The sequence below is a fragment of the Calidris pugnax genome, unplaced genomic scaffold (assembly GCF_001431845.1).
Source record: "Calidris pugnax isolate Ruff unplaced genomic scaffold, ASM143184v1 scaffold262, whole genome shotgun sequence".
NCBI lineage: Eukaryota > Metazoa > Chordata > Aves > Charadriiformes > Scolopacidae > Calidris > Calidris pugnax.
In genome coordinates, this window is record NW_015091043.1 from 461,321 (window position 1) to 482,722 (window position 21,402).

The 21,402-nt window shown below is 44.6% G+C and overlaps 1 protein-coding gene across 2 annotated transcripts in view; it reads right to left on the bottom strand.

Annotated features, from left to right (window-relative positions):
• The window catches only part of SNX30 (sorting nexin family member 30), a 50,084-nt gene extending 34,627 nt beyond the window's left edge, over positions 1–15,457 (bottom strand). For both annotated transcript variants that reach the window (XR_001413633.1, XM_014956432.1), the window contains exon 1: positions 15,285–15,457. Coding sequence is in view for 1 of the 2 variants with exons in the window: in XM_014956432.1 (XP_014811918.1) it covers positions 15,285–15,446 (162 nt within the window). In the remaining variant the exon portion in view is untranslated. The remainder of the gene's footprint in view (positions 1–15,284) is intronic.
• Positions 15,458–21,402: the final 5,945 nt, after the last annotated feature.

The window sequence follows — 21,402 nt, forward strand, 5'->3', positions numbered from 1 at the left end:
TGCCTTAATAAGTGTACAGCTTAACCAGGTAAGATTTGCTATCTTAGCAGCAATACATGAAGGAGGTGGAAGAGGTGGTTCAGCTAGATATTCCAAGTACAGATAAGCTCATCTCTGGAAAGGGTTAGCCTGAAACCACCTGATGTTGCAAGCCCATTGCTCTCATTCAACAACTATCAGGTGACAGCAAGAGACATCTAGAAATTTTGTTGTTTATAGGCATGTGGCACACTTAACCCCAAATACCCCTGGGGACCTTACAGCCAGGCCTGTACTATTTTTCACTGCTTCACTTCAGAAATTCAGAGTGCTGTACTTTTCTCCTTGTGTTCCAAGGTGTTCTGTTGCTTTTTGCCATCCATTTCCCAGAGAGACACAACCACAGATACAGTCATGTTGAAAGGACAATGATTCCACACAATTGCAGCTGGTTTCTGGAACAGTATTACCTCCATACCTTCAGCACAAAACAACAGGCCACAGCACCAGTTGCTGCTGATGACTGGAAAACTAAAATGGCTTAGGTGTAAACATTCCCAAGAACACTATAAAAGCTTGCACTAACTTGGCTTTCACAGATCTGTTCATAGCACTATTTGTCCCCTCCCAGCAAGTTTTGAAAGCAGGTATTTTTTGTTTCTACGGTTCTCTGCCATTGGCCTCTACAGGTCAGCTCTGACAGAAAGAGAAGGCACCTTTCCAACCTCCAGCCCATACAGAACAGTTCATCTGTCACTGACAGCACAGTATCCTATCAGAAGATCTCACTGAGCACCTGTATAGTGAAATCTCATACTGCACAAGACTATTATACAACGTCAGCTGAAGACAAATACCTAGAATTCTCTTCAGATGAAGAACAACAAAAGAAAAGTCATTTGCTTCCCCCTTATATACGTTCATTTTCATTCTCCACCAGGCATCAGCATCATACTTTGTTTACTACTTTGTTACTTACATACTTTGTTTCCCCGCGCATACCCAAGATAGATATAAGATACTGCCTGTCCCCTCCTCTTGCACTTGTCTTTGGGCAGCTTACTTCAGTACAAGAGTGACCAAAGAGAGGATCCAGGCTGAAAAGAAGGGAGAATGCTCGAGACACTGTAGGGAAAGGAGGATAAGAAGAGAGTCTTGCTCTACAGAGTTTAAAAAAAGCAAATCACCGCACAACAAAAACACCAAAACAAATGAAAAAACCCCACAGATAACAAATTCCCCAAAATCCCTATTCAATGCCAGAAGGAAGCACCGCATTTCCACACTGATCCGCAAACAAGACAGTCCTAAGTTGTAGTTTGACAACAACTGCAAGAATCAACTTCTAAGGCTGGATCTACCCTCCCGAGAAAGGGTATGTGGTTACACGTGTACCAGTTCCTGACATCCTTCTCCAGTAATGGGAAGGAGGGTACAGTATGTGTGGGTGTACACACAAGGAACAAGATTATACCCACAGAAGAGGTCAGTGTTTTTCACTATATTAATCATCTAGAATCAGACTGCAAGGTTGAGGCTATTTTAACAGCAATACAGACTAAGCTCAAATCAGAAGCAATTCTTCTTGCTTCTTCCAGGTAAGAATCTGGAAACGTGTCAGAGGAGGAGGGATAGTGCTTGGTGTTGAGGACACAAGCCCAGATTTTTACATCCTAGCCCTGGAGAGTATTAGGTAGTAAGTCTGTGGCCCTGCTGTGTTGGGTGTAAAGCCCCTAACTCTAATGGAGCATGCACACCACACCTGGCCCAAGCTTCACCTCTACAGTTCCAGCAGTACCACTGGTATTCTGCCCATCTAACCCGAAAAGCCACTAGATAAAGACTGGATCAATTTAGCCTCAGGATATTTTAAATAGGTGTCAGAGTACAACATGCTGCCAAGTCACGAGTCTTATGACTTTGTTCTGGAGTTTACCACTTGAACTAGTGTTTCTGCTCTGTAGGTCAGAGCTGCCTGGAGACAGATTCCTCCGTATCCCTGAAAAATTAAGAATTTCAGGTACAGCAGCTGATCATAATAGCATGCAGTTTGGTATCACTCAAGGCCTTCTTACTTATAAAGGCATCATTCTTAGAATAGTGTTTCTTTGCCCTTTGGCTGGACAGAGAAACACTAGAAAAAGCTTCACAGAGACACTACATGATTGACAGGAGTGCTTTCCAAACCTTCTCATGCAGGTCATGGGATTCCCACCTCTTTCCTGAGGCTATCAGCCAAGTTTTATAGGATGAATTATTTCACTTTGTGGTTTGTTTCCCCGTAAGTCATCACGGTTAAGTGAACCAGAGCAAGAATGTGGGCATAGAAGCACTTCCTGCCAGCAGCATTTTCATCAAGAGCAATAAGCCATCTTCTACCTCTGTTGCTGAAGTCTTCAGGGACTCAGCTACAATACAGCTCAGTTTCAGCCTTCCTGTGCTCTGGGATAAAGGGGGGGGTATCACAAGAAGGTGTCAAGTACCACATCAGACCATCTGTTCATACAGTCTGGCTATACGTCTGTCTTCTCATTGAGTCCTTAAGAGGGTGGCCTCTTTTCCTAGTCTGGAAGGGGTACCGTGCAATAATGCACTAAAGCTAGACGTGGTTCAGGTTACACTGTAAAAATGAGTATCATGAGTGGCATCTCACTGATGTTTTACAGCAATTAAGGTAAGTCCTTCAATATTAGTAATAAATTATGCTACTGTGCTACTTTGTGCACAAAAGATCAGAAGGCTTTGGGGACTGGGCATTTGGTAGATGAAATGGGTTGTTATTTGGAGCAGACATTAATTAGGCAAAATATAAAGGGATAAGACATACTTTTGTTTTATTAACTCCCACTGACACATACTTCCCATATCCTTTGAACAGGGAGGAAAGTGCGAGAAGTAACTGGATGCTTGCCAGATCTTATAGCTCCCTTACTGTGGGCAAGGTATTTTAAATGCAAAGAGGTATTTTAAAACATCCACAGGATGAACTGTTGTCTTGGAAGAAACAGTCACAGATCCAAGGTTAGCTTCTATATCTGTTTACAAAGCACCAGAGTCCTCACAGAAAGCTTTATCTATCTTCCTAAGCAAAAGCCAGTCGAGCAGCTGTCCAGCAAGATTAGTTGGGTTATGTTTAAACTGCAGAAAGTAGTACAAAAGTGTTTGTGACACAAAGGAAAGCAAGAAAGTTTAACATGACATGGATTCGCATTCTTTAACAGAGCTAAAGGTTCTTTCTGCCTTTTACAGTTCTCAGCAGAATGCAACAGGCACCAACTCCACTCTTAACTTCAGAGCTCAAAGACCTCCACAAATGACAGAAGCTAGTTGTCTTCAGAAACATTTAGAAAAATACACATATTTTGAGTGAAGTCTCCAGTTACTCTCCTCTAGCTCTGTTAAGTTCCATGTCCATCCGCAAGGAGTTTGTTACAAGACTTGAATTATTATCAGAACGATTCTGCAGCTGTGTGCCCAGGAACATCATAACCCATTTTAACATGTTAAAGAGCACCTTGTGCATGAACAAGCCTAACACACCCAGTGTTTTGCTTAAAGCATTTTCAGAACCTGAGCTCTGACCCTCTAAATAGCAAAGCAGCAGCCAGGATTCAGACCATGAGCAGGAAAACTTGAATCCAGCATTTGACTAGGAGTCATTCCCAACCAAGAAGCCAGATTTATATCTGATTACAGATGGAACAGTTTGTTAAACTTGTCCAAACTAAACTGCTTTCTCCTAGGGACATAGCCTTTTGTGTTGAAGCTCTGCAGACATTACTGTGCAGCAGTTTTTTCCTGTTCACACTCTAGAAGCAGATTTAGCTGCATCAAGTTACCTAGTTATCCAGTGTCACCAAAGTGCCAATTTGGCTGAGATGTTTTTGAGAGCAATCAGTAATATTTTTTAAAATGTGAACAGATGCAAAGCGCTGGGGAGAAGAAGAGAGAAGAAGTAGGAAGGAAAGAGATGACAGAGGACTGGAAAGCACTGTAGTATCCTGGTGAACACTTTGTTTGAATAAGCAATAATATACTTCCATAATACATTACTATGTGGGTTTCTTTGTGTTTGCTGTTTTAGATGAGCTCCAGTAGCATTTCCCCACACAAAATCAGTGGAGGTTTCATGAGAGCAAGTGGACAGACAAGGCATCACTGTGCGAGTAAAGGAAGCAGAGATATTCAAACTCATGTTTCCATCTCAAAGCCTGGAAGAGCTGGAGGAGCATGCTGTTGGAGGAGCTCTCAGAGTAAGTTTATGCAGGTGTAAGCGAAGGTATAGCCCTCCCTCACCTTTGCTGATAAACAAGACATTTTCCAGCAGAAAGGCATTTGCTCCCAGAGAGGCAGAGTAAACACAGTGTGTCTCTCTTGCAAGAAAGAAAGAAAAAAAAAGGGCAAAACCCACACAGTATGACTGCTTCACTCCCTGCTTTAAGGAGAGCAAGTCAGGAAAAGCAGTCATGTTGTATTTCCTCACAGCATGAAAACTATGGAGCCTGATGGAGAGAAGAAACAAGGCACAAGATACACAGACTAATTAATCTATAGAAACACCCTCTACTTATATGGCCTAGGCTCCTGACAGCCACTGTGGCACATGCAGGTGTTTGGCACGCAGGGCTTCAAGTGAAGTGTACTGATCAGGAGCAAGATGAGATGGTCAGCAAATCCCAAAGAGGCCAAGCTGATCACTGGTGATAAGCAGTATTGATTGAAGTGTTCCAGTTATTTTCTTGGCAACAATCCAAGCCATAGCTTTGTCTTGGCAGAATCCAAGATTTTCACTTCCAATTTTCTTTACACTAGTATCTAAAAAGCTATGGCAAAGGTGCCATTTTACCCAGAAAAGCATGGGTTTGAGTATTGTCTAAGGTAGTCTATCACTTACCACTCCCACACATCAGCGCTTTTACCACCGAGGTAGTTGAAAGTAGCTGTTGCAAACACCATCTGCAGCAGTGAGGGGGAAAGAGGTTTCTCTGCCCTTGAGCAACACCTGCACTGCAGCATATTCCTCCCAAGGAACACATCACATCATTCAAGCTCACTGGAAAAGAGGGGCTATCTATGCAGACAGACTTTAAGACCAGTGGGTTTATACCCTAGGAGGCCCTTCAGAAGAATAAAGCAAGTTCTTTTCAAGCAGTGTAAGGCCATACTTTCCCATGAACTGGAGCATTGAACCAGTGTAGTAACAGTTTTGCTGGTAGATGTGATAGAGAGAAGCTTCACCCCTGGCTAGTATTTTGGCTTTGAAACACTACTGGCTACCCATCCGATATGCAGCATTAGGGTGATTTAGAAGAGCTTGTCTTTTCAGACTTAAATTCAGCTTGAGGTTACAGTATACACTAAAAGTAAGAATCAGGATTAAAGCATGTCCTTCACTGCTGTAAGCCATGCCATCACTAGTAACATCACATACAGACCACTGCAACTATTCTTTCCCAAGACAGGCAGAAAGGTTGTCATCCTCACAGTAGGGTCTGCACTCCTTAATTTGAGGGTATCATCATGAAACAAGTAAAGCCAGTTCCTATTTACATTTTGCTTATTTTTCTGGAGAATAGAGTATTACACACATTGGTGTTATCTTTGCTCCCACATGCTGGTGTAGTTCTCTTCAACCTAAGATATGTAAGACCACAAACCAGAGTTCAGCAGAAACCCGTTTTTAGAGGTTAGAGACACCACCACTTTCACTTCCAGACTAACTTCTCACTTCTGCTTATGGCTTCATAGAAGCTGTTTAGACGCTCTGAACTAGGCTGCAAGACACTGATGTTCTCCAGAGGAATTTATGCTTTGAGGACCACTCTAAATACAGCTATTGGCTAACTTCTTTTCTTGCCCGTTGTATCAATTTTGGATTATTGCCTTTATTTTCAGAACAATTTCAGCTAGTTCCACTAACGCGTGTCACCTACATGCTTATTCAGACATATACTTCATGATTTCTGTGAAATATCTGGTTAAGAATCAACAGGTTTTGTATTATAACATCACCTGCAGCTGAAGGCAACACCTCTTTCCATCTCCTGCTCCTCCCACTTTAGAAAATAAAATATCACAAATTCATCTGTCAATAAACCATTTAAGTTGGACCAGCATTGGGAATGCTAACTCATTAAGACTGGCAGCTCCCTGGATTTGTTTTCTATTTTCAGCTGGTCATTGCAGAACTACTACAAGAATTACTTGCTGTCAGTTACCATCCTTAGAAACTGGAAAAGAAACAGGTTCCTCACAGTCTTGAGAATTTATTAAGAGTAAATTCTTCCTATGAGTTAATTCAGTCAACTTTTGCCTTTTACCTCAGGGCTGCAGCTGCCACCACCTCCAAGGTGGAGACTGGAGCTCTCTGCCCCATTTCATCCTAGTGATGGGATTTTTCCCCAGCCACAACAACTTAAAGAGTCTCAGCTGCCCGAGCCTGGGTTGCACTGCTGCTAAGTCAGCCACAGCTTAAAGAGTCAGTACAAGTCAGCATTTAAGATCTTGCTCAAGGTCGGCACAGAACAAGCCTCAGTGAAGTTACTTCTGAGAAACACGCAGGACCAACTGCCACTTTCAATTGGTGTATTGTCTTCTGCAGACTGAAAGCATATTCAGGTTACAATCTCAAAGATGCAGTTCAGGTGTTGCGAGTAGATTTTCAAGTAGCAGTACTGAGTTAAGTCTCACAGCATCGTAAGAGCTCCTGTCTTGTCTCCTGACCTACTTTACAGAAAACAGCCTCTCAGATAAGGAAGAGACCGGGTAGTGTGACAGCCAGATGATCCGCCCGAGATACCACAAGAGTAGCGCGCAATTCCAGAAGACACCAGGACAACAGTTTGCAGGTATTCTAGGAACTGATCACACTGCCTCCCAGACCACAGTGTGTCAATCAGAAAGCCTCAGTCTTTATCCTCATTAATTACAGAGACACACTGCCTGAGGCTTATCACAAACCCCTGAGGCACTGGTAAGGGAGTGATGTGCCCACACAGCTGTAAAAAGAGAGCTTCTTAATCTATCTGGTTACCCCCTTCTCTGGTTATCCCCAGGGAGGAGCTCAGAGAGCATCCAGCAGCTCGGGTAGGTTAGAGGCGTTCCAGCACAGGCAGCCCAGAGGATTCTTTCCGACCACCAAGCATAACTTTTTCCACCATGGCTGACAGCTTACTGCCAAGACCCACCCTTCTGAAACCCGGCTGAAGAACCAAGTTCCTCTACGTACATCGTGCATATCTGTTTTCAATACTCCGTCTCATTCAGTATGAAGCAATCCTGTTGAAAAGAATATGAAAGCTGTGCAACACCAAATTCAAAGTATACCCCTCCCTCCATTAAGTTGAAACAAGAACCACAAAGTAATAATACCATTATACAGTAGAAGCTGTGTTCAGTTTTACCAGATGGAAAGATTAAGTAACAGTATTAAGATAGTGATGTTGATGCAAGTGTTTGTCCCAGGTTCTTAGCTATCCTTCATTTTATCCAGAAGAGATGGGAATTGCCAATTCCAGAGAAACTCACTGTACTGGCAACTAATGCATCATAAAGAGACCACTGAGTAGAGTTTTATGTCAGTACTGCAGCACCTCTTGTAAGATACCATTAAAGCACCCTTACCAATAAAAACCTCTTTCTATAAATGAAGGTAGCTGTGAGCAAGGACACTGTGTTGCTCTATGTGCACCATCAAACCCCAGACTGGCCACAAGCCAACTCTATCTTTTCAGTAAGATACCATGGTATTAACCGATCCAAGTGACATCACGAGTTTGAGAGATGAAATAGCTAGAGACAGCAGCTCCAGTTACCACCATTACAAAAGACAGGAAGCTGGATTCAGCCCGCAGGCTGGCTGTGGGTAGAGCACTGAGGGCAAGCTGAGGGCCACGCTAAGTCTAAGTCAGTTCTTTTAACCAGGAGACTAGAAAAGAGCTGCCTGATGCACATGCATACACACACACACAGTGGAACAGAAGAGACAGGAGTTTCTTGAAACAAGACAACTAGGCTCAGCCTTTGGGAGCCAATGGCCCACCTAAAAAGCATGTGGCAACCAAGTGTTTGCACCTAAAAGCCTCCTGGCCTAAGAACCATGGTTCAGCAATGTAACAAGCATCTACTATGGAACATCACCTCCCCATTCTGTGCAGCAACTGGGGGAAGAGAACCACAGTATTTCCCAAAACAACAAGAACAGCTTCATAAATAGGTGAAATCCGAAGCGGTTAGGAGACAATTTAACCAAAGCGGGAATGCTACCATCCTAGTTGGAAAACAACATTCCTGTGTCCTTCAAGCACTTCTTCTGCAGAAAAATACAGGGATTTACTGGAAGAAGCCTCATTCACAGGTTCTGACGGGTAACTTGAATCACAATGACATATGCTGGAGGAACAACACAGCAGAAACTACATCAATCTAGGTTTCTGAAGCTGATGGAAAGTGCCTGACACAGGTGATTAATAAACTGATGATGGGAGATGCTTTGCTTCTTACAAAGAAGGAAGAACTGGCCAGGGATGTGAAGGTAGGGGGCTGCCTCAGCCACAGTAGCCATGAGCTAGTGGAGTTTGGGATCCCAAGAGGAGGGAGCAGAGCAAAGAGCAGGATCACAGCTCCAGACTTCTAGGGAGCAGGCTTCAGCCTCTTCAAGGATCTGCTAGGAAGAAGGCACATGGCCCTAGAGAGACATCCAGGAGAACTAGTTAATTTCAAGGAGCACCTTTCCAGCCCTGGAAGTGGTCCACCCCGCTGAGCAGAAAAGCAAGCAAAGGTTGCTGAAGACCTGCATGCATGAACATGGAGCTTCTGACTAAACTGAAATATAAAAAGGAAGCATGAAAAAAGGCAGCAGCAGGCACAGCAGACCCAGGAGGAATACTGAGAAGCTGCCTGAGAGTGGGTTTAGTAGGATGGAGCCAAATCTGGCAAAGGCTGAGAATATCAACAAGGCTTCTACAGGTACATCAGCAGCAAAACAAAGAACAAAATGCAGTCCTCGTGGGGCAGAGGATCTGATAACAAAGGACACAGATAAGGCTGATGTACTTGGTCCTTTCTTTGCCTCAGTCTTTGAGATGATCAGCCTTCAGGAATCTCAGGCCCTTGAGCCCAGTGGGAAATTCTGGACCAAGGCAAACTCACTGGTGAGGACTTGGTTAGGGAGCATTTCAACAAACTGGACAGACATAAACCCACGATGAGATGGACTCAAAAGTGCTGAGGGAGCCGGATGATGCCACTGTAATGCCACTTTCAATTATCTTATCCTTATTATGGCGATAAGGGGAGATTCCCAAGGAATGGAAGAAATCAGATGTTCACTCTTGTCTTCAAGGCAGCAGATACAAGGAACTACAGGCCTGTCAGCCTCACCTCAATCCCTGGAAAGGTGGTCAAGCAAATATTGGAAACTGTTTCCAAACACACAAAGGACATGGGGATGAAAAGTCAGCATGGACTTAAGGGAAGACATGCTTAACCAACCCAACACCTGCTATGAAGATGTGACTGGCCTGGTGTACAAGATGAGAGCTTTGATGTGTTTCATTTCAACCTTAAGAGAGCTTTCAACACTGTCTCCCATAACATCCTCCTAAACAAGCTGACAAGGTACAAACTAGGCAGATGTACATTAAAGTAGACTGAAAAGTGATTGAACTGCAGGGATGAAAGTGTTGTGATCCAACAAATTCCAACTGGAGGGCAGTCATTAATAGAATACACCAGCAGACAGCAATAGGACCACTACTGTTCAACGTCTTCATTAATAGTCTAAATGATGGGACAGGGTAGATCCTCAGGAAGCATGCTGAGGGTACAGAGCCAGGTGGAGCACATGATACATCAGAGGGTTGCGCTATCATTCAGAGGAACCTCAACAGGCTGGAGAAATGGGCTGACAGGTATCTCATGAAATTCATCAAGAAATGCGAAGTCCTGCACCTGGTAGGAATGCAGCTTGGCAGAAAGAAAGAAAAAAAAAGGCAAAACCACAAAAACCCCCCCACACACAACAGATCCCAATGGAAAAGTTGGCCATGAGCCAATAATATGCTTCATAGCAAAGGCAGCCAACAGTCTGGAGAGGGCAATGCTCAGGGGATCTTACTAATATGAATAAATACCTGATTGGAGGGTGTACAGAAAGTGGTGACAGACTCTTTTCAATTAATCCAACAACAGAACAAGAGACAATGGGCACAAATTGAAATACTGCAAGTTTCACTTAAACATAAGACAGAAATTTTACTTTGCAGGTGACTGGATGCAGGAACAGCTTACCCAGAGAGATACTCAAAAATCAACTTCACATCATCCTAGGCAGCCTGCTAACTCTGCTGTGAGTCAAGGGGTTGGACTAGAAGACGTGCAGAGTTGCCATCCAGCCCCAACTTCTCTATGATTGACAGTTTTATGTACCTGTACATTGGAACTGAGATCAGCTCAGCCATACTGACATCATTTCATGAGTTCACCAACTTCGGTTCCTGACTTTCTGCACGCCTCAGTCTCTCTCAAAACTGAGAATTTACCTTCAGCTTGCTTTAAGAACAATACATGGTGTTGGTCTCAGTTCTTATTTAGTCAGAGAAGGAAGAGGTTTGTAGAAGCTCAGGCAGATCTATTTTAAACTTTCAGATTATACTGCAAACTGGTTTCATCTGTGGGTGGATGAAGTTAAGAGCAATAATTATAAACTAGCTACCAAGAAGGCTGGAAGTAGAACTCCAGACTCTCAGTGTATTTTTTGTTGGAGAGCTACCAGGCTCCCTTCCAGAATATGAGTGTTAAATAACAGCACTCCAGCAAACACACCAAGTATTTATACTTGATCAGGTGCTAATACAGGCCTCGGGGTTCACCAGTGTCGTAGCTTGGAAGCAGATGAGCAAAGGGTCACATGCAAGCAATAGCTTTCCATTAGTAACCAGAAGTTTGCAGTAGGAGTTTTAATATCCATCTCCACGAATTAGCAAGTTTGAGCTATGCATTCACATCAGCTCTGCTTGATATACTACCTGTGAAAGAGCCTTAAAGCTCACTTCAGCTGTCTAGGATTAACAGAGCCAAATACAAAGCACACACACCTTTCAAAGAAGAAAATCTTAACAGGTTATAGGCAGCTGGCAACACGTACAGTATCAGGTAGTCAAAGATGTCTCAAAGAGGACAAAGGGAGTCTGAGCCCTAGGGCAGGTGGGATATGAAAGCTTTTGGAGTGACAGGCAAGAAACCAGTACTGGGAGTCAGGACCCTATCAGACAGCTGCCAGTCTCAAGGCAGACCAACATCAAAAACAGCCAACATCACCCTATTAAGGAAGGTACTCACTCTCACAACACAAGTCTAGAGGGACTACAGGGACCAGAAGTAGAGGACAGTGGGAGTAAGCCATAGAGAACACTTTATCTCTAATTCTGCAGAGCCTGGCACTTTCAACACTTAGCAGCATGTAATTAAATCTGCACAGCCTCAATGGGGCTGCATCCTGAGTCTTATCTATCATAATTCTACAATCATTTGGGCATAATCGCACAGCAGAATTCTCACCTCTGCTCCAAAGCCAGTAATAATATCTTTTCTCCTTAGTGTCAAAGTATCTGCCCTAGTGAACAAAGCAGATTCACTATTGAAAGTGACAAACTAGTGAACTGGAGTCTAGCAGTCACATGTAAGCAGAACTTCCTTTTTTTTAAAAAAAAGAAAAGGAAAAAAGGAGAGAAACCAGAGACACTTCCCCATTTGTCTTACCTTCCTCTGCAGAGGATCTGCTCTGAAAAGCAGATCTCAAACTAGTTTGCATGCCTTCCAAAAGCTCTGCAAGACAGCAAGAATTCAGTTTTACAGCTAACTCTGCAATGGACTTTGCCATGCATCCTGAGGGAGTTTCCTCCTGCATGCTGCCATCTCACCTGATGTCAAAAACAAACAAAAAAAAGGGGTTGAGGGTTACTGCTTAGGTTCAGCTTTAGCTGTCTCCTTATTTGGAGGCTAGAAAGGGAAAAGGGAGAATAAGCTCAAAAAAGCTGATGGTGGTCAGGTATCAGGACAAACAATGTTTCAGGCAATTAGACTTGAAAGGAACAAAAAGACCTTTATAGAAAGATCTAGCCAATACAGAAATGCTTCAGAAGACAAGAATCTACAACTCGAGTGTTTCGCATTTGCTGCAGAACCACTGTGAAAGCCAAGTACTTAGGCAGAAATGTCCATTTCATCTGAGAGTTTAGATGCTGCTCAGAAGTTGAGGTTTCCTGGCTCCTAAAACAGCTCTCCCCTACAAGTCAGAATGAAGATGCTATTTCATTCAATGAAAGCTCTGCAGCCCTCTTCATAAGATGCAGAAAACTGGAGACTAGTCTACTTAGAGGGCCTCAGAACCAGGCAAGCCACAAAAAACAACACAAAGGGTTCTCCTTCCCTTTCCTGTGATCTATTCCCATGTTTGAATCAAAAACCATCAGGAGACATAGAGGCAGTATTGCTGTCCTCCAGGTTCCTCTGACTCAGGATAAAGTAGTGCTTTTATTCAGCGGCTCCAAAAAAGCAAGGAAAGCATGCTTTAAGGAATGCAAAGCAGTGATGGCACTTCATGCTGCACATCTGTGGCACTGCTTTACGGGCAGACAGCTCCCCTTACTTTGGCACTTTCTCCCCTCAGAGGACTTCAGTCTTCAGTACTTTTATCTTGCAGTAGTGTTTAGGAACTATTTGCTCCCAGCAGGTCAGAAGAACCCATAAAAAAGCAAGTTACTCGGTTGGTGGTGATGTCTCAGCCATTGCCACCATCCTTCTGCCAGAGGGATGTCCTAGTACAGGCCTGGTTAGGGACAGTAGTCCTTACAGAAGCTTTCTGACTCAGAGACACTTTGAAGCTGGAGACTTCGACCCGCACTGCTGTTACAGTGCCAATCTCCACCAGACTCTCCAGAAAGGCCCTTGGAAAGGCCAAGAGAGCAGACAAGCACAGCTCCTGTTCAAGAACCAATAAAGAACAGCTGCAGAGCTTTAAGCCTGAGTCAGACTTGAATACTGACCCCCTCTGCTTCCCAACTATTGGAGCTATCCACACATTGTTAGTTGATTAGCAAGCCCAGGCTTTCAAGAGATTAATGACCCACCACCAGAGATTAAGACCAAGAGGCACACTAACCACCTAAAAGGTGGTTTTACCTGCTTACCTCCACTTACCACACTCACTCCCTGGACTACTCAATACACAGTGCAAGTAGTTCAAGTTTACTACTGCTCTGAAGTTAGGAACATCTGTTTGTTTGCTGAAGTTTTTCCTGAGGTGGGAGAGAAGTTAACTCAATTTTTTTTCTTGCCTGTGTATCAGGTATTAAGGAGAAGAAGAGGCATCCCTCACACTGTGAGGCTGTCAGAAAGACCAGACCTTTGGCTTTTTCTGCCAATTCAGCTAGAAGGAGAAAAAAAAAAGAACGCTGCTCTTCCTACTGGAAATCCTTTTATTCTGCAAGGCTCATTATCCTAGTGCCATTTCCAGGTCAACCACAGAACTGCTCTTCTGTCTAAAAATCACCTACCCCAGCCCTTTTTTGTTTCCCCTCTTTAGAGTACTTCTGTGCCGCCAAATGCATACTAGGTTGGGATAGTACTACACAGAGGTACTAGAAGATGGACTTCACCTGTGTTGCTGGTGGAAAAAATGGGCAAGAACCTTCCTACTGAGCACTGAGAAGTTAGCTGACCAGCACCTGAGGCTAGAGAGGTATTTCTGCTCCTAGGTTATCAGGCATGCTGACACACTTCTCAGACACCTCAAAGCAGTAAAGACGAAACCCTTGTTTGAGCTCCAAAAACAAAAAAAGCTCTTTAATACAGCTGAGGAAAGAAGTTACAGGGCATGAGCTGCTCCTCAGAACAGAGCTTCTCAGCAGCTATACAACAGCGTGGAGAGCAGTTGTGCTAGGAGGGTACAGTACCACTGCTCTGCTCACAAGCGGCGAGAAGACCCATGAAGGCAGCCACCTGTTCCTACAGGTCGGTCACACAGCAACATAGTTACATGAGTAAATCAAATCCATCATAGACAAAAAAAAAAAATAATCCACAATTCCTACTCACACACCCACTTCTCTCAGAGGGCCATCAATTCCTTGACAAGTTTCTTAGATGAAGACAAGTCTTCTTGGACGAAGCAAAGCCTAGCTTCTCATTTGAACAACAGCGGGCAAACATTTAAGGAGAGGGCTCCTTACATGGGCAGGAACAAGTGCTGAATCTCTACAGCACACTTACAGGGCTGCAGAAGGTGACAAATGGAAGAGACCAGACGACCCCTTTGACTCACTCCCCTAGAGCACAGGAGTGTATTGGACCAGATACTGCTGGCAGCCCCAAGGCTATAGGAGGTTAGCAGATCCACCCTGCCCAGAAACTGCTCCACACTCCCCAGGACAACAGCCATAGGAAGCATCTCTTGCCACCAGCATCTCTTGTAACACCTTGTACACACACCAACCAGCCCAGAACTGCTTATTATAACAAGTCTTGAACCAGTCTGACCCCTTGCAACCCTTGCTCCCAGAAAATCCTACCTTAACACATTTCAGGAAGTCTGCCCACAAAGATACTAAGTCCTTGCAAGAGTAGTTAATGTATCAGCAGCGCTGTGCTGCCGCTACAGCTTTCACATTCAGGAATTATCACATCTAAGGCCCACACACAGGCAAGGCACTTCCCAAAGCCTGCTAGCATCCTGCAGACAGATGCCAGAGCCAGGGAAGGGAAAGCAGGCACAGGTACTCCTGCAAGAGCATCCTTTCCACATTACACTGCTGTGATGAAGTGAGAAGGAGCTGAGCTCTGGAGAGGACAAGCTGATGACAAGCTTCGGGGGTAAGTAAGCAACAGCAGCTCCCAACCTTCCCCCTGAGGGCTCCAGGAAGGAGACAGCGAGGGAGCTGCAGCAACTCCTGAAGCATTGGGACCCATCTGTAGGAGGGTATGAGCCACAGGAAGACACGATCGGTAAAATCTTGCTTTTTGCACGGACTCCGATGGGAGCAGCAGCACTGGTGTCCCAGCTGGTCCCTCACAGAGAGGGACATGACACCTGCAGCCCCCACACCCGGTTCCTTCACCCCCTCCCGGGCAGCCCGGGGCTCCTGCCATGGGTGTCAGCATCGCCCAGGGCTTCCTTTCCCCGCGGGGAACCAGGGATGCAGCCGGGGAAAGGCACACACAGCCTTCCTCCCCTTCCAAAGGGGGAGACACCCCCTTAAAACGCCGCACCTCGCCCCCCCCCTCCCCGCCCCTTGCCCGGGCCGTACCTTGTCGGCGATGCTGCGGGGCAGCAGCAGGTCGGGGCTGGGGGTGAGCGCCGGCCCCATCTCCTCGCTGCTGGACGTGGCCAAGGGATGCGGCATCTCCCGCAACGACTTGGGCCCGGAGGACGGGAGAGGTTTAGGGGCGCCGGCCGCGCCGCCCGACATCGCGCCGGGGCCTGGGGTGGGGGGGGGCCCGCTGCGCCGCCCAGGCGGAGGAGCTGCGGGGGCCGCGGCAGGAGCCTGCCCGCCGCCGCCGCGCTACGGGGAGGAGGAGGAGGAGGAGGAGAAAGAGGAGGAGAAGAAGAAGGAGAAGGAGGAGGAGCGAGAGCAGCGCCTGCCCGCGCCTCCGCCGCCCGCCCCCTCACCAAGCACCATCGGCCCCACCTGCTGCCGGCGGAAGGCGCGGGGCCGCCTCAGCGCGGCGGGAGGAGGGGGGCGGGGCCAGCGCAGGCCACGCCCCATCCCACTGGGGAGGGGGCGTGGTCGTGGCGGGGAGGGGCGTGGCCAGGGGGAGTGGCGGGAGCGGGGCCCGGTGGCCAAAAGCGAGCGAACGGCACAAAAAGGTGAGAGTTTATCAGCTAAAACCGAGGGCGTACGCCCACCGGGGGCACCGACACGGGGACACAAGGGTCTTCTTCCACGCTGCCCAGTAACCACTTCCCGCCGAAGTTGGAATTCATCACAAGGGAGTTCTTCCTGGGCTCGAAGGAACGAGCTTTGAAAAGGACACGCTGAAAAGTTTTGCCACAACCCCTGCGAGGAAAGAATTTTGGTAATTTTTTTTCAGGAAGCCTTAAATTCAGGCTCTCTTATCCGCTAAAAATGAGCGGAAAGATTGCATCAAGTCCTGTAGAAATGATCCGTGCAAATTTGTCTGACAGCACGTGTCAATTAGAAAAATTCATTGATTTGTCCACAGTTAACAATGTGAAAAAAAAAGTATTGGTGACTGCTGAATAATTAATAAATAGGAGAAAAGTCATGGTCTGGTTTAAGATATTCCCTGAACAGATAAAGCATCTACATTTGCCTGATAAATTATTCTTTGCGAATAATTTGCTCAGCACTGATTAGACGCAATGGAGTAACATACTGCTGCTGAGGGATGAGATGGGTCACTGTGAGACTGTCACAATCCCTCCTGGCTATATATATATATCTATATAATCGTACAAAGAACGATTGAGGGAGCTGGGACTGTTTAGTTTGAGGAAGAGGAGGCTGAGGGGAGACCTCATCACTCTCTACAACTACTTAAAAGGACATTGTAGAGACGTTGGTGCTGGTCTCTTCTCATAAGCAGTTAGTGATAGAACAAGAGGGGATGGATACAAGCAGCAACAGGGTAGGTTTAGACTGGACATTAGGAAGAAATTCTTCACAGAAAGAGTGGTGGAGCACTGGAATAGGCTGCCCAGGGAGGTGGTGAGGCACCATCCCTTGATGAGTTTAAGAGTCGTTTAGATGCGGTGTTGGGGGATATGGTGTAGGGGAGAACTTTGTAGAGTAGGGTAGATGGTTGGACTCAATGATCACCAACCTAGATGATTCTATTATATAGATGTATAAAGAGATACATACAGGTATGTGGCCAAAGAGGACTCAGGTGCTGTAAAAGGGGTTTTTTGCTGCTGTTTTCCCAGGGGGGCACAGCCCATTGAAATCAGAAGGGCAGCACCATTACCTAAAGCTCAGCCAGTTTTACAGTTATCGATGCCAGGTCACGGGAGGCAACTCTGTGGAGACCTGCATCACAAATAGAAACGCTGTTTATCACAGGGAAGAACTATGAAAAAAAAATCAATCCTTACTATAAATAACTATTTAATATTATGTAATGGTTGAACTCTGGGTGATAATCAAAAGCCCCAACTGAGTCCCAGGCCCCAGTGAAGAAGAGGCTGTGAAGCATGCCTTGTTTATTAGACTTAAGAAACAACCACCTATTTATCTATCAGGAAAATGAAACAACACAAATTAGTGAGCCTACATTCATCCATCACAGCTTTCTTCTAGACTACTCAAATCTTGAGGGGAAACTATTGTGATAAAGCAGCAGGCAGGTTCATATACCTGCTGCGCTGCTCAGGAACCAGTTCCCTTCAGTTTTGCAAAAGCCTGTATCTCAAAGGCTTAGCAAGAGCTCTTCCTCTCTTCTCCCTTAAGCATCATCACCCAGCTGTGTTTCCAACTCAAACCCTTCTCCTGTCAGGAATTAATCACATTACAGGTGTTACACCAACACCATCAAAACTTGGAATCGTGGGCACGTTCTAGCTCTGTGCAGGCACAAATGACCTTCTACTCATTAAACCTCTTGGCTCTGTTGGCAAGGAGCTGAGGACAGACCTGCTGCACCCTTGAAGACCAACAGTATCCAGGCTGCCCAAACAGCAAGCAGCACTGACAGCAGATTGAGGGCAGGGTTTATCGTTCTCTACTTGGCACTCATCAGACTTTACCATAAATACTGTCTCTGATTGTGGGCCCCTAACACAAGAAAGACACTGACACACTGGAGAATGTTCAGAGGAGGGTACTGAGATGGAGCACTTGCCCTGTGAGCAGAAGCTTGGAGCAGAGATGGCTTCATGGGCATTTAATTGCAGCCCCCAGTGCCCCATGGGGAGGGGGTGGAAGATATGGAGTTGGGCTCTTCACAGCAGCATGTAGCAGGAGGACAAAAGAAAAAGGACATAAACTGAAACAGGAAAATCCTGATGGATGTTTGGAAGAGCTTTCTCCACCTGAGGACAGCAGCATCAGAGCAGGTTCCAGAGGGAGGTTGTGCAGTCTCCACCCCTGGAGATTTTCGAGACCTGACTGGGCAATGCCCTGAGCAATCCAGACCAATCTCATGTCTGACCCTCCTCTAAGCAGGAGACTGGACCAGAGACCTCCCTCGGTCCCTTCCAGCCTGAATGATTCAGTGATTCAGATAATGTTTGTTGCTATGGAAGTTGTATGTCTAGTTTCTGAAGCGATGTGAGATGACCTCGCAATTTTCCTGTACACAAGGATGAAGTTTCAAGCTCCAGTGAGTCACTTACCGCTCCCTGCGATTACTGTATGTACAGGCAATATATGCCTCTTTGTTTACTGATTACATTTATCTGTGTTACCTAGATGGCCTTTGCTTGGAGCTGAAACATGTCATCCTTAGTCTTTTCATCTGGCACAAACTACTTAGAAACATTTTCAAATAGCTAACTAGATCAGGATATGCAAAGTACAGGAATATTTATGCACCTGTGAATACAAGCAAGCCGACATCTGGTTGGAGAAAGTTCAGAAGACATTAGTAGAAGGACTTTTACCCAGGAAAATAGACACACCTGGTGATTATTACAGTGATTCTCCTAAATTCTGACTATGATAGTTATGTTTAAATTTCAGAATTCCAAGCATGCTATGAAGTCAAGAGGGTTAAATGTTGAGCAGGTCTCCTGACCTCAATCCGTAGGTCACTTCATTATAAATGTTCACTACAGCTCATTTCTGATAATAGTATGCATTTTGTGAAACCAAACAGACGGATTAGGGCACTCTCTTAAGAGTAAGTCTCTTAAGGACTAAAGGCAGATGTCTGTCTCCCTCTAATTTAAGTCTGTAAATACCTGTAGAGCCAGCAATATAGGTTTAACAATGATACATACCTTCAGAAGCAGATTCAAACTATTAAACTGAGAAAGATAAGAGTTTAAAAATCGTAAATTGTATCTCAAAATATATGAAACACTTTAAATTTGTAATCTGAAAAATCTGTACAACTGGGATCCTTTCTTTGCTGTCTTCTCTGAAAGTTCCTGTCACAGACTGAGGCGAGTTTTTAGCTTCCTCTTCAGCCACAAGAGAACCCCATTTTTATTTTTTTTCCTAGCATGGAAGATGACAATTTTATGTACTTGGCTTTAAGATCTGGAGCTTCAAAAACACAGACAATAAGGCATTTTAGGACTTGCATTTGAAAAATTAGAGTTAGGATCAAATTCTAGGACCTTGATTAAAACTAGTCACTCATTATCCACAGAGGCCATGAAAAACTCCAAATCTTTTGTACATGGAACAAAACAGAAAAAAAGTATACGATGCAGCTGACTTCTTGTAGGAAATTTTTTCCACACACAAATAGAAAACCTGTAAATGCTTCAGCATGTGGGTCATCTGGCTCCAGCAGCAGGCACAAGAATGTGCAGCCAAAAACTGAGAAGGAAAATGTCTATTTTTCTAATGGTAGTGGCAGTGAAATAAATAAAGGTTTTAATTCTACTAAGAAATTATGAGTGATTAAAAACATGGTACTGTTCCATTCCCCAGTTCCTGCTCCATACCACCAACTGTGGTGATACAATTTTATGACTGTAATATTTTCCTTGACATTTTTATTGATTGTTTTCTTTTTGTTAAACATTGACCAAGCTAAAAACAATCAACACATGAAATATGCAACCAGCAGAATAAAATACACAATGAGAATCAGAGTCACTGACTGGCTGACGAGAAACTGCAATTCAATGGCCACCTCTTAACCCAAGTTAACCTGAAACACTGGCACACTCTTCTAGCAAAATCCTAACTGTTTATTGTGTTTACATCATTTCAGCTGGTAAATGAGATAAAACAGAACAGGTATGCGCATACTACTAACTGGGCAAGAAGACAAATGGCAAATTTGGGGATCAAGAATCTCACCAATTCAAGCCAAAGGACACTAGCTTCAGGTGGTTTTTTTTCCTGAATAAAATAGTTCTGCCTCTGTATCAGTGAAAGTTCTATAGGGTGCTTCTTTGGATTGCTACAAGGATAAACAGAGAGAGGAAGGATCTACAGGTTCTCTTCTCATCCTGCCTTTTCAGTGATACTCTTGCACCTCCATTAAGGCAGTGTTAGTTCAGGAACTTCTCCAATTACTTCTGCTCTTTAGCTGTACCTCCTCAACCAGGGCTCATCTATATCACAATTTAGCACTTCTGGCACCAACTGAAGATCATCCTGTGTATGTTACAACCTCTGTCATTTTTACTAAGGGTAGGACATAGGCCAGCATAAGCAAGAACAGGAATTTTGAAGAGATTCTATGCAGTGCTATTGAGTTGCATTATCATAACATGCCCACAGCTGTTGGTATAGAAGCAGTTTAGTGGTGGGTTCAGCCTCTGAAAAAAAGATCATTTTCTTATTTAATACAATTCCTGATTTTAAACTAAGCTAAAAGATGTTACAGTCAGCAACAAATATACTACATGGCAGCAGTGCAATATTGGGTGGCAAAATGCTTTCCTTCAAAGGAGCAACTCCATAATAATAACGGAAAGTGACCTGTAGGAATACCTATTTACAAATTTAAAGATAGGCAACAACAACCAGTAGTTTACTACTGTTCTGATCTGGAGTGCCCGGTACTCCAACAATACCACTCACGATGTTTTTATAATGGCAGACAGCTTTGTAAGTGCTCAGAAAAGGACTCTCAGTTGTTTTGTAACATTATTTTCGTAATGCATCTTCATCTTCTTGTTCAGATAATGAGACATAAAATGGCAATAGCAGTGAATAGCAGGAAGGTAACTTCAGGTTGAATTTATTTACTAGACCAGACATGTAAAACCCACCAGCTTTTCATCAAGTATTCTATTTAAAGTCCAAATTATAGGATTCTTCTCCTTTGCACACTCCAGACAGGACAGACAACAAACAATAAGGTAGGCTGGACTCCTCATCAGCCAGACTGTCAGGCTTGGCTCGTTTGCCAGGTCAATGGCAGTAAAAGCTTTTTTCCCCTCACTGTGGACAGCCTCTTCTTGACCACTTTATCTTTTTTTACCCCTGTGCTGTACCTGGAGAGGATAACGTTTGTGTCTGTCTGCCCATGGGAAACTAGCGTGAAACAAGACCATTCTAGAGGATGTAAAAAAACCCCCAAACTAAAATGCATCTGTCTCTGAAAAAAGGTCCTTCCTTCCCTATGCTGCTACAGCTCATGTCTGGTACCGCAGAGACTGAAGAGAGCAGCCTTTTGACTCGACCCAGTTAAACCTTAAGTATGTGCTTGTTGACTCTGTACAGAGATGGGATCACTTTCAAGTCAACAGCACTATTCACGCACGCATTTAAGCTAATG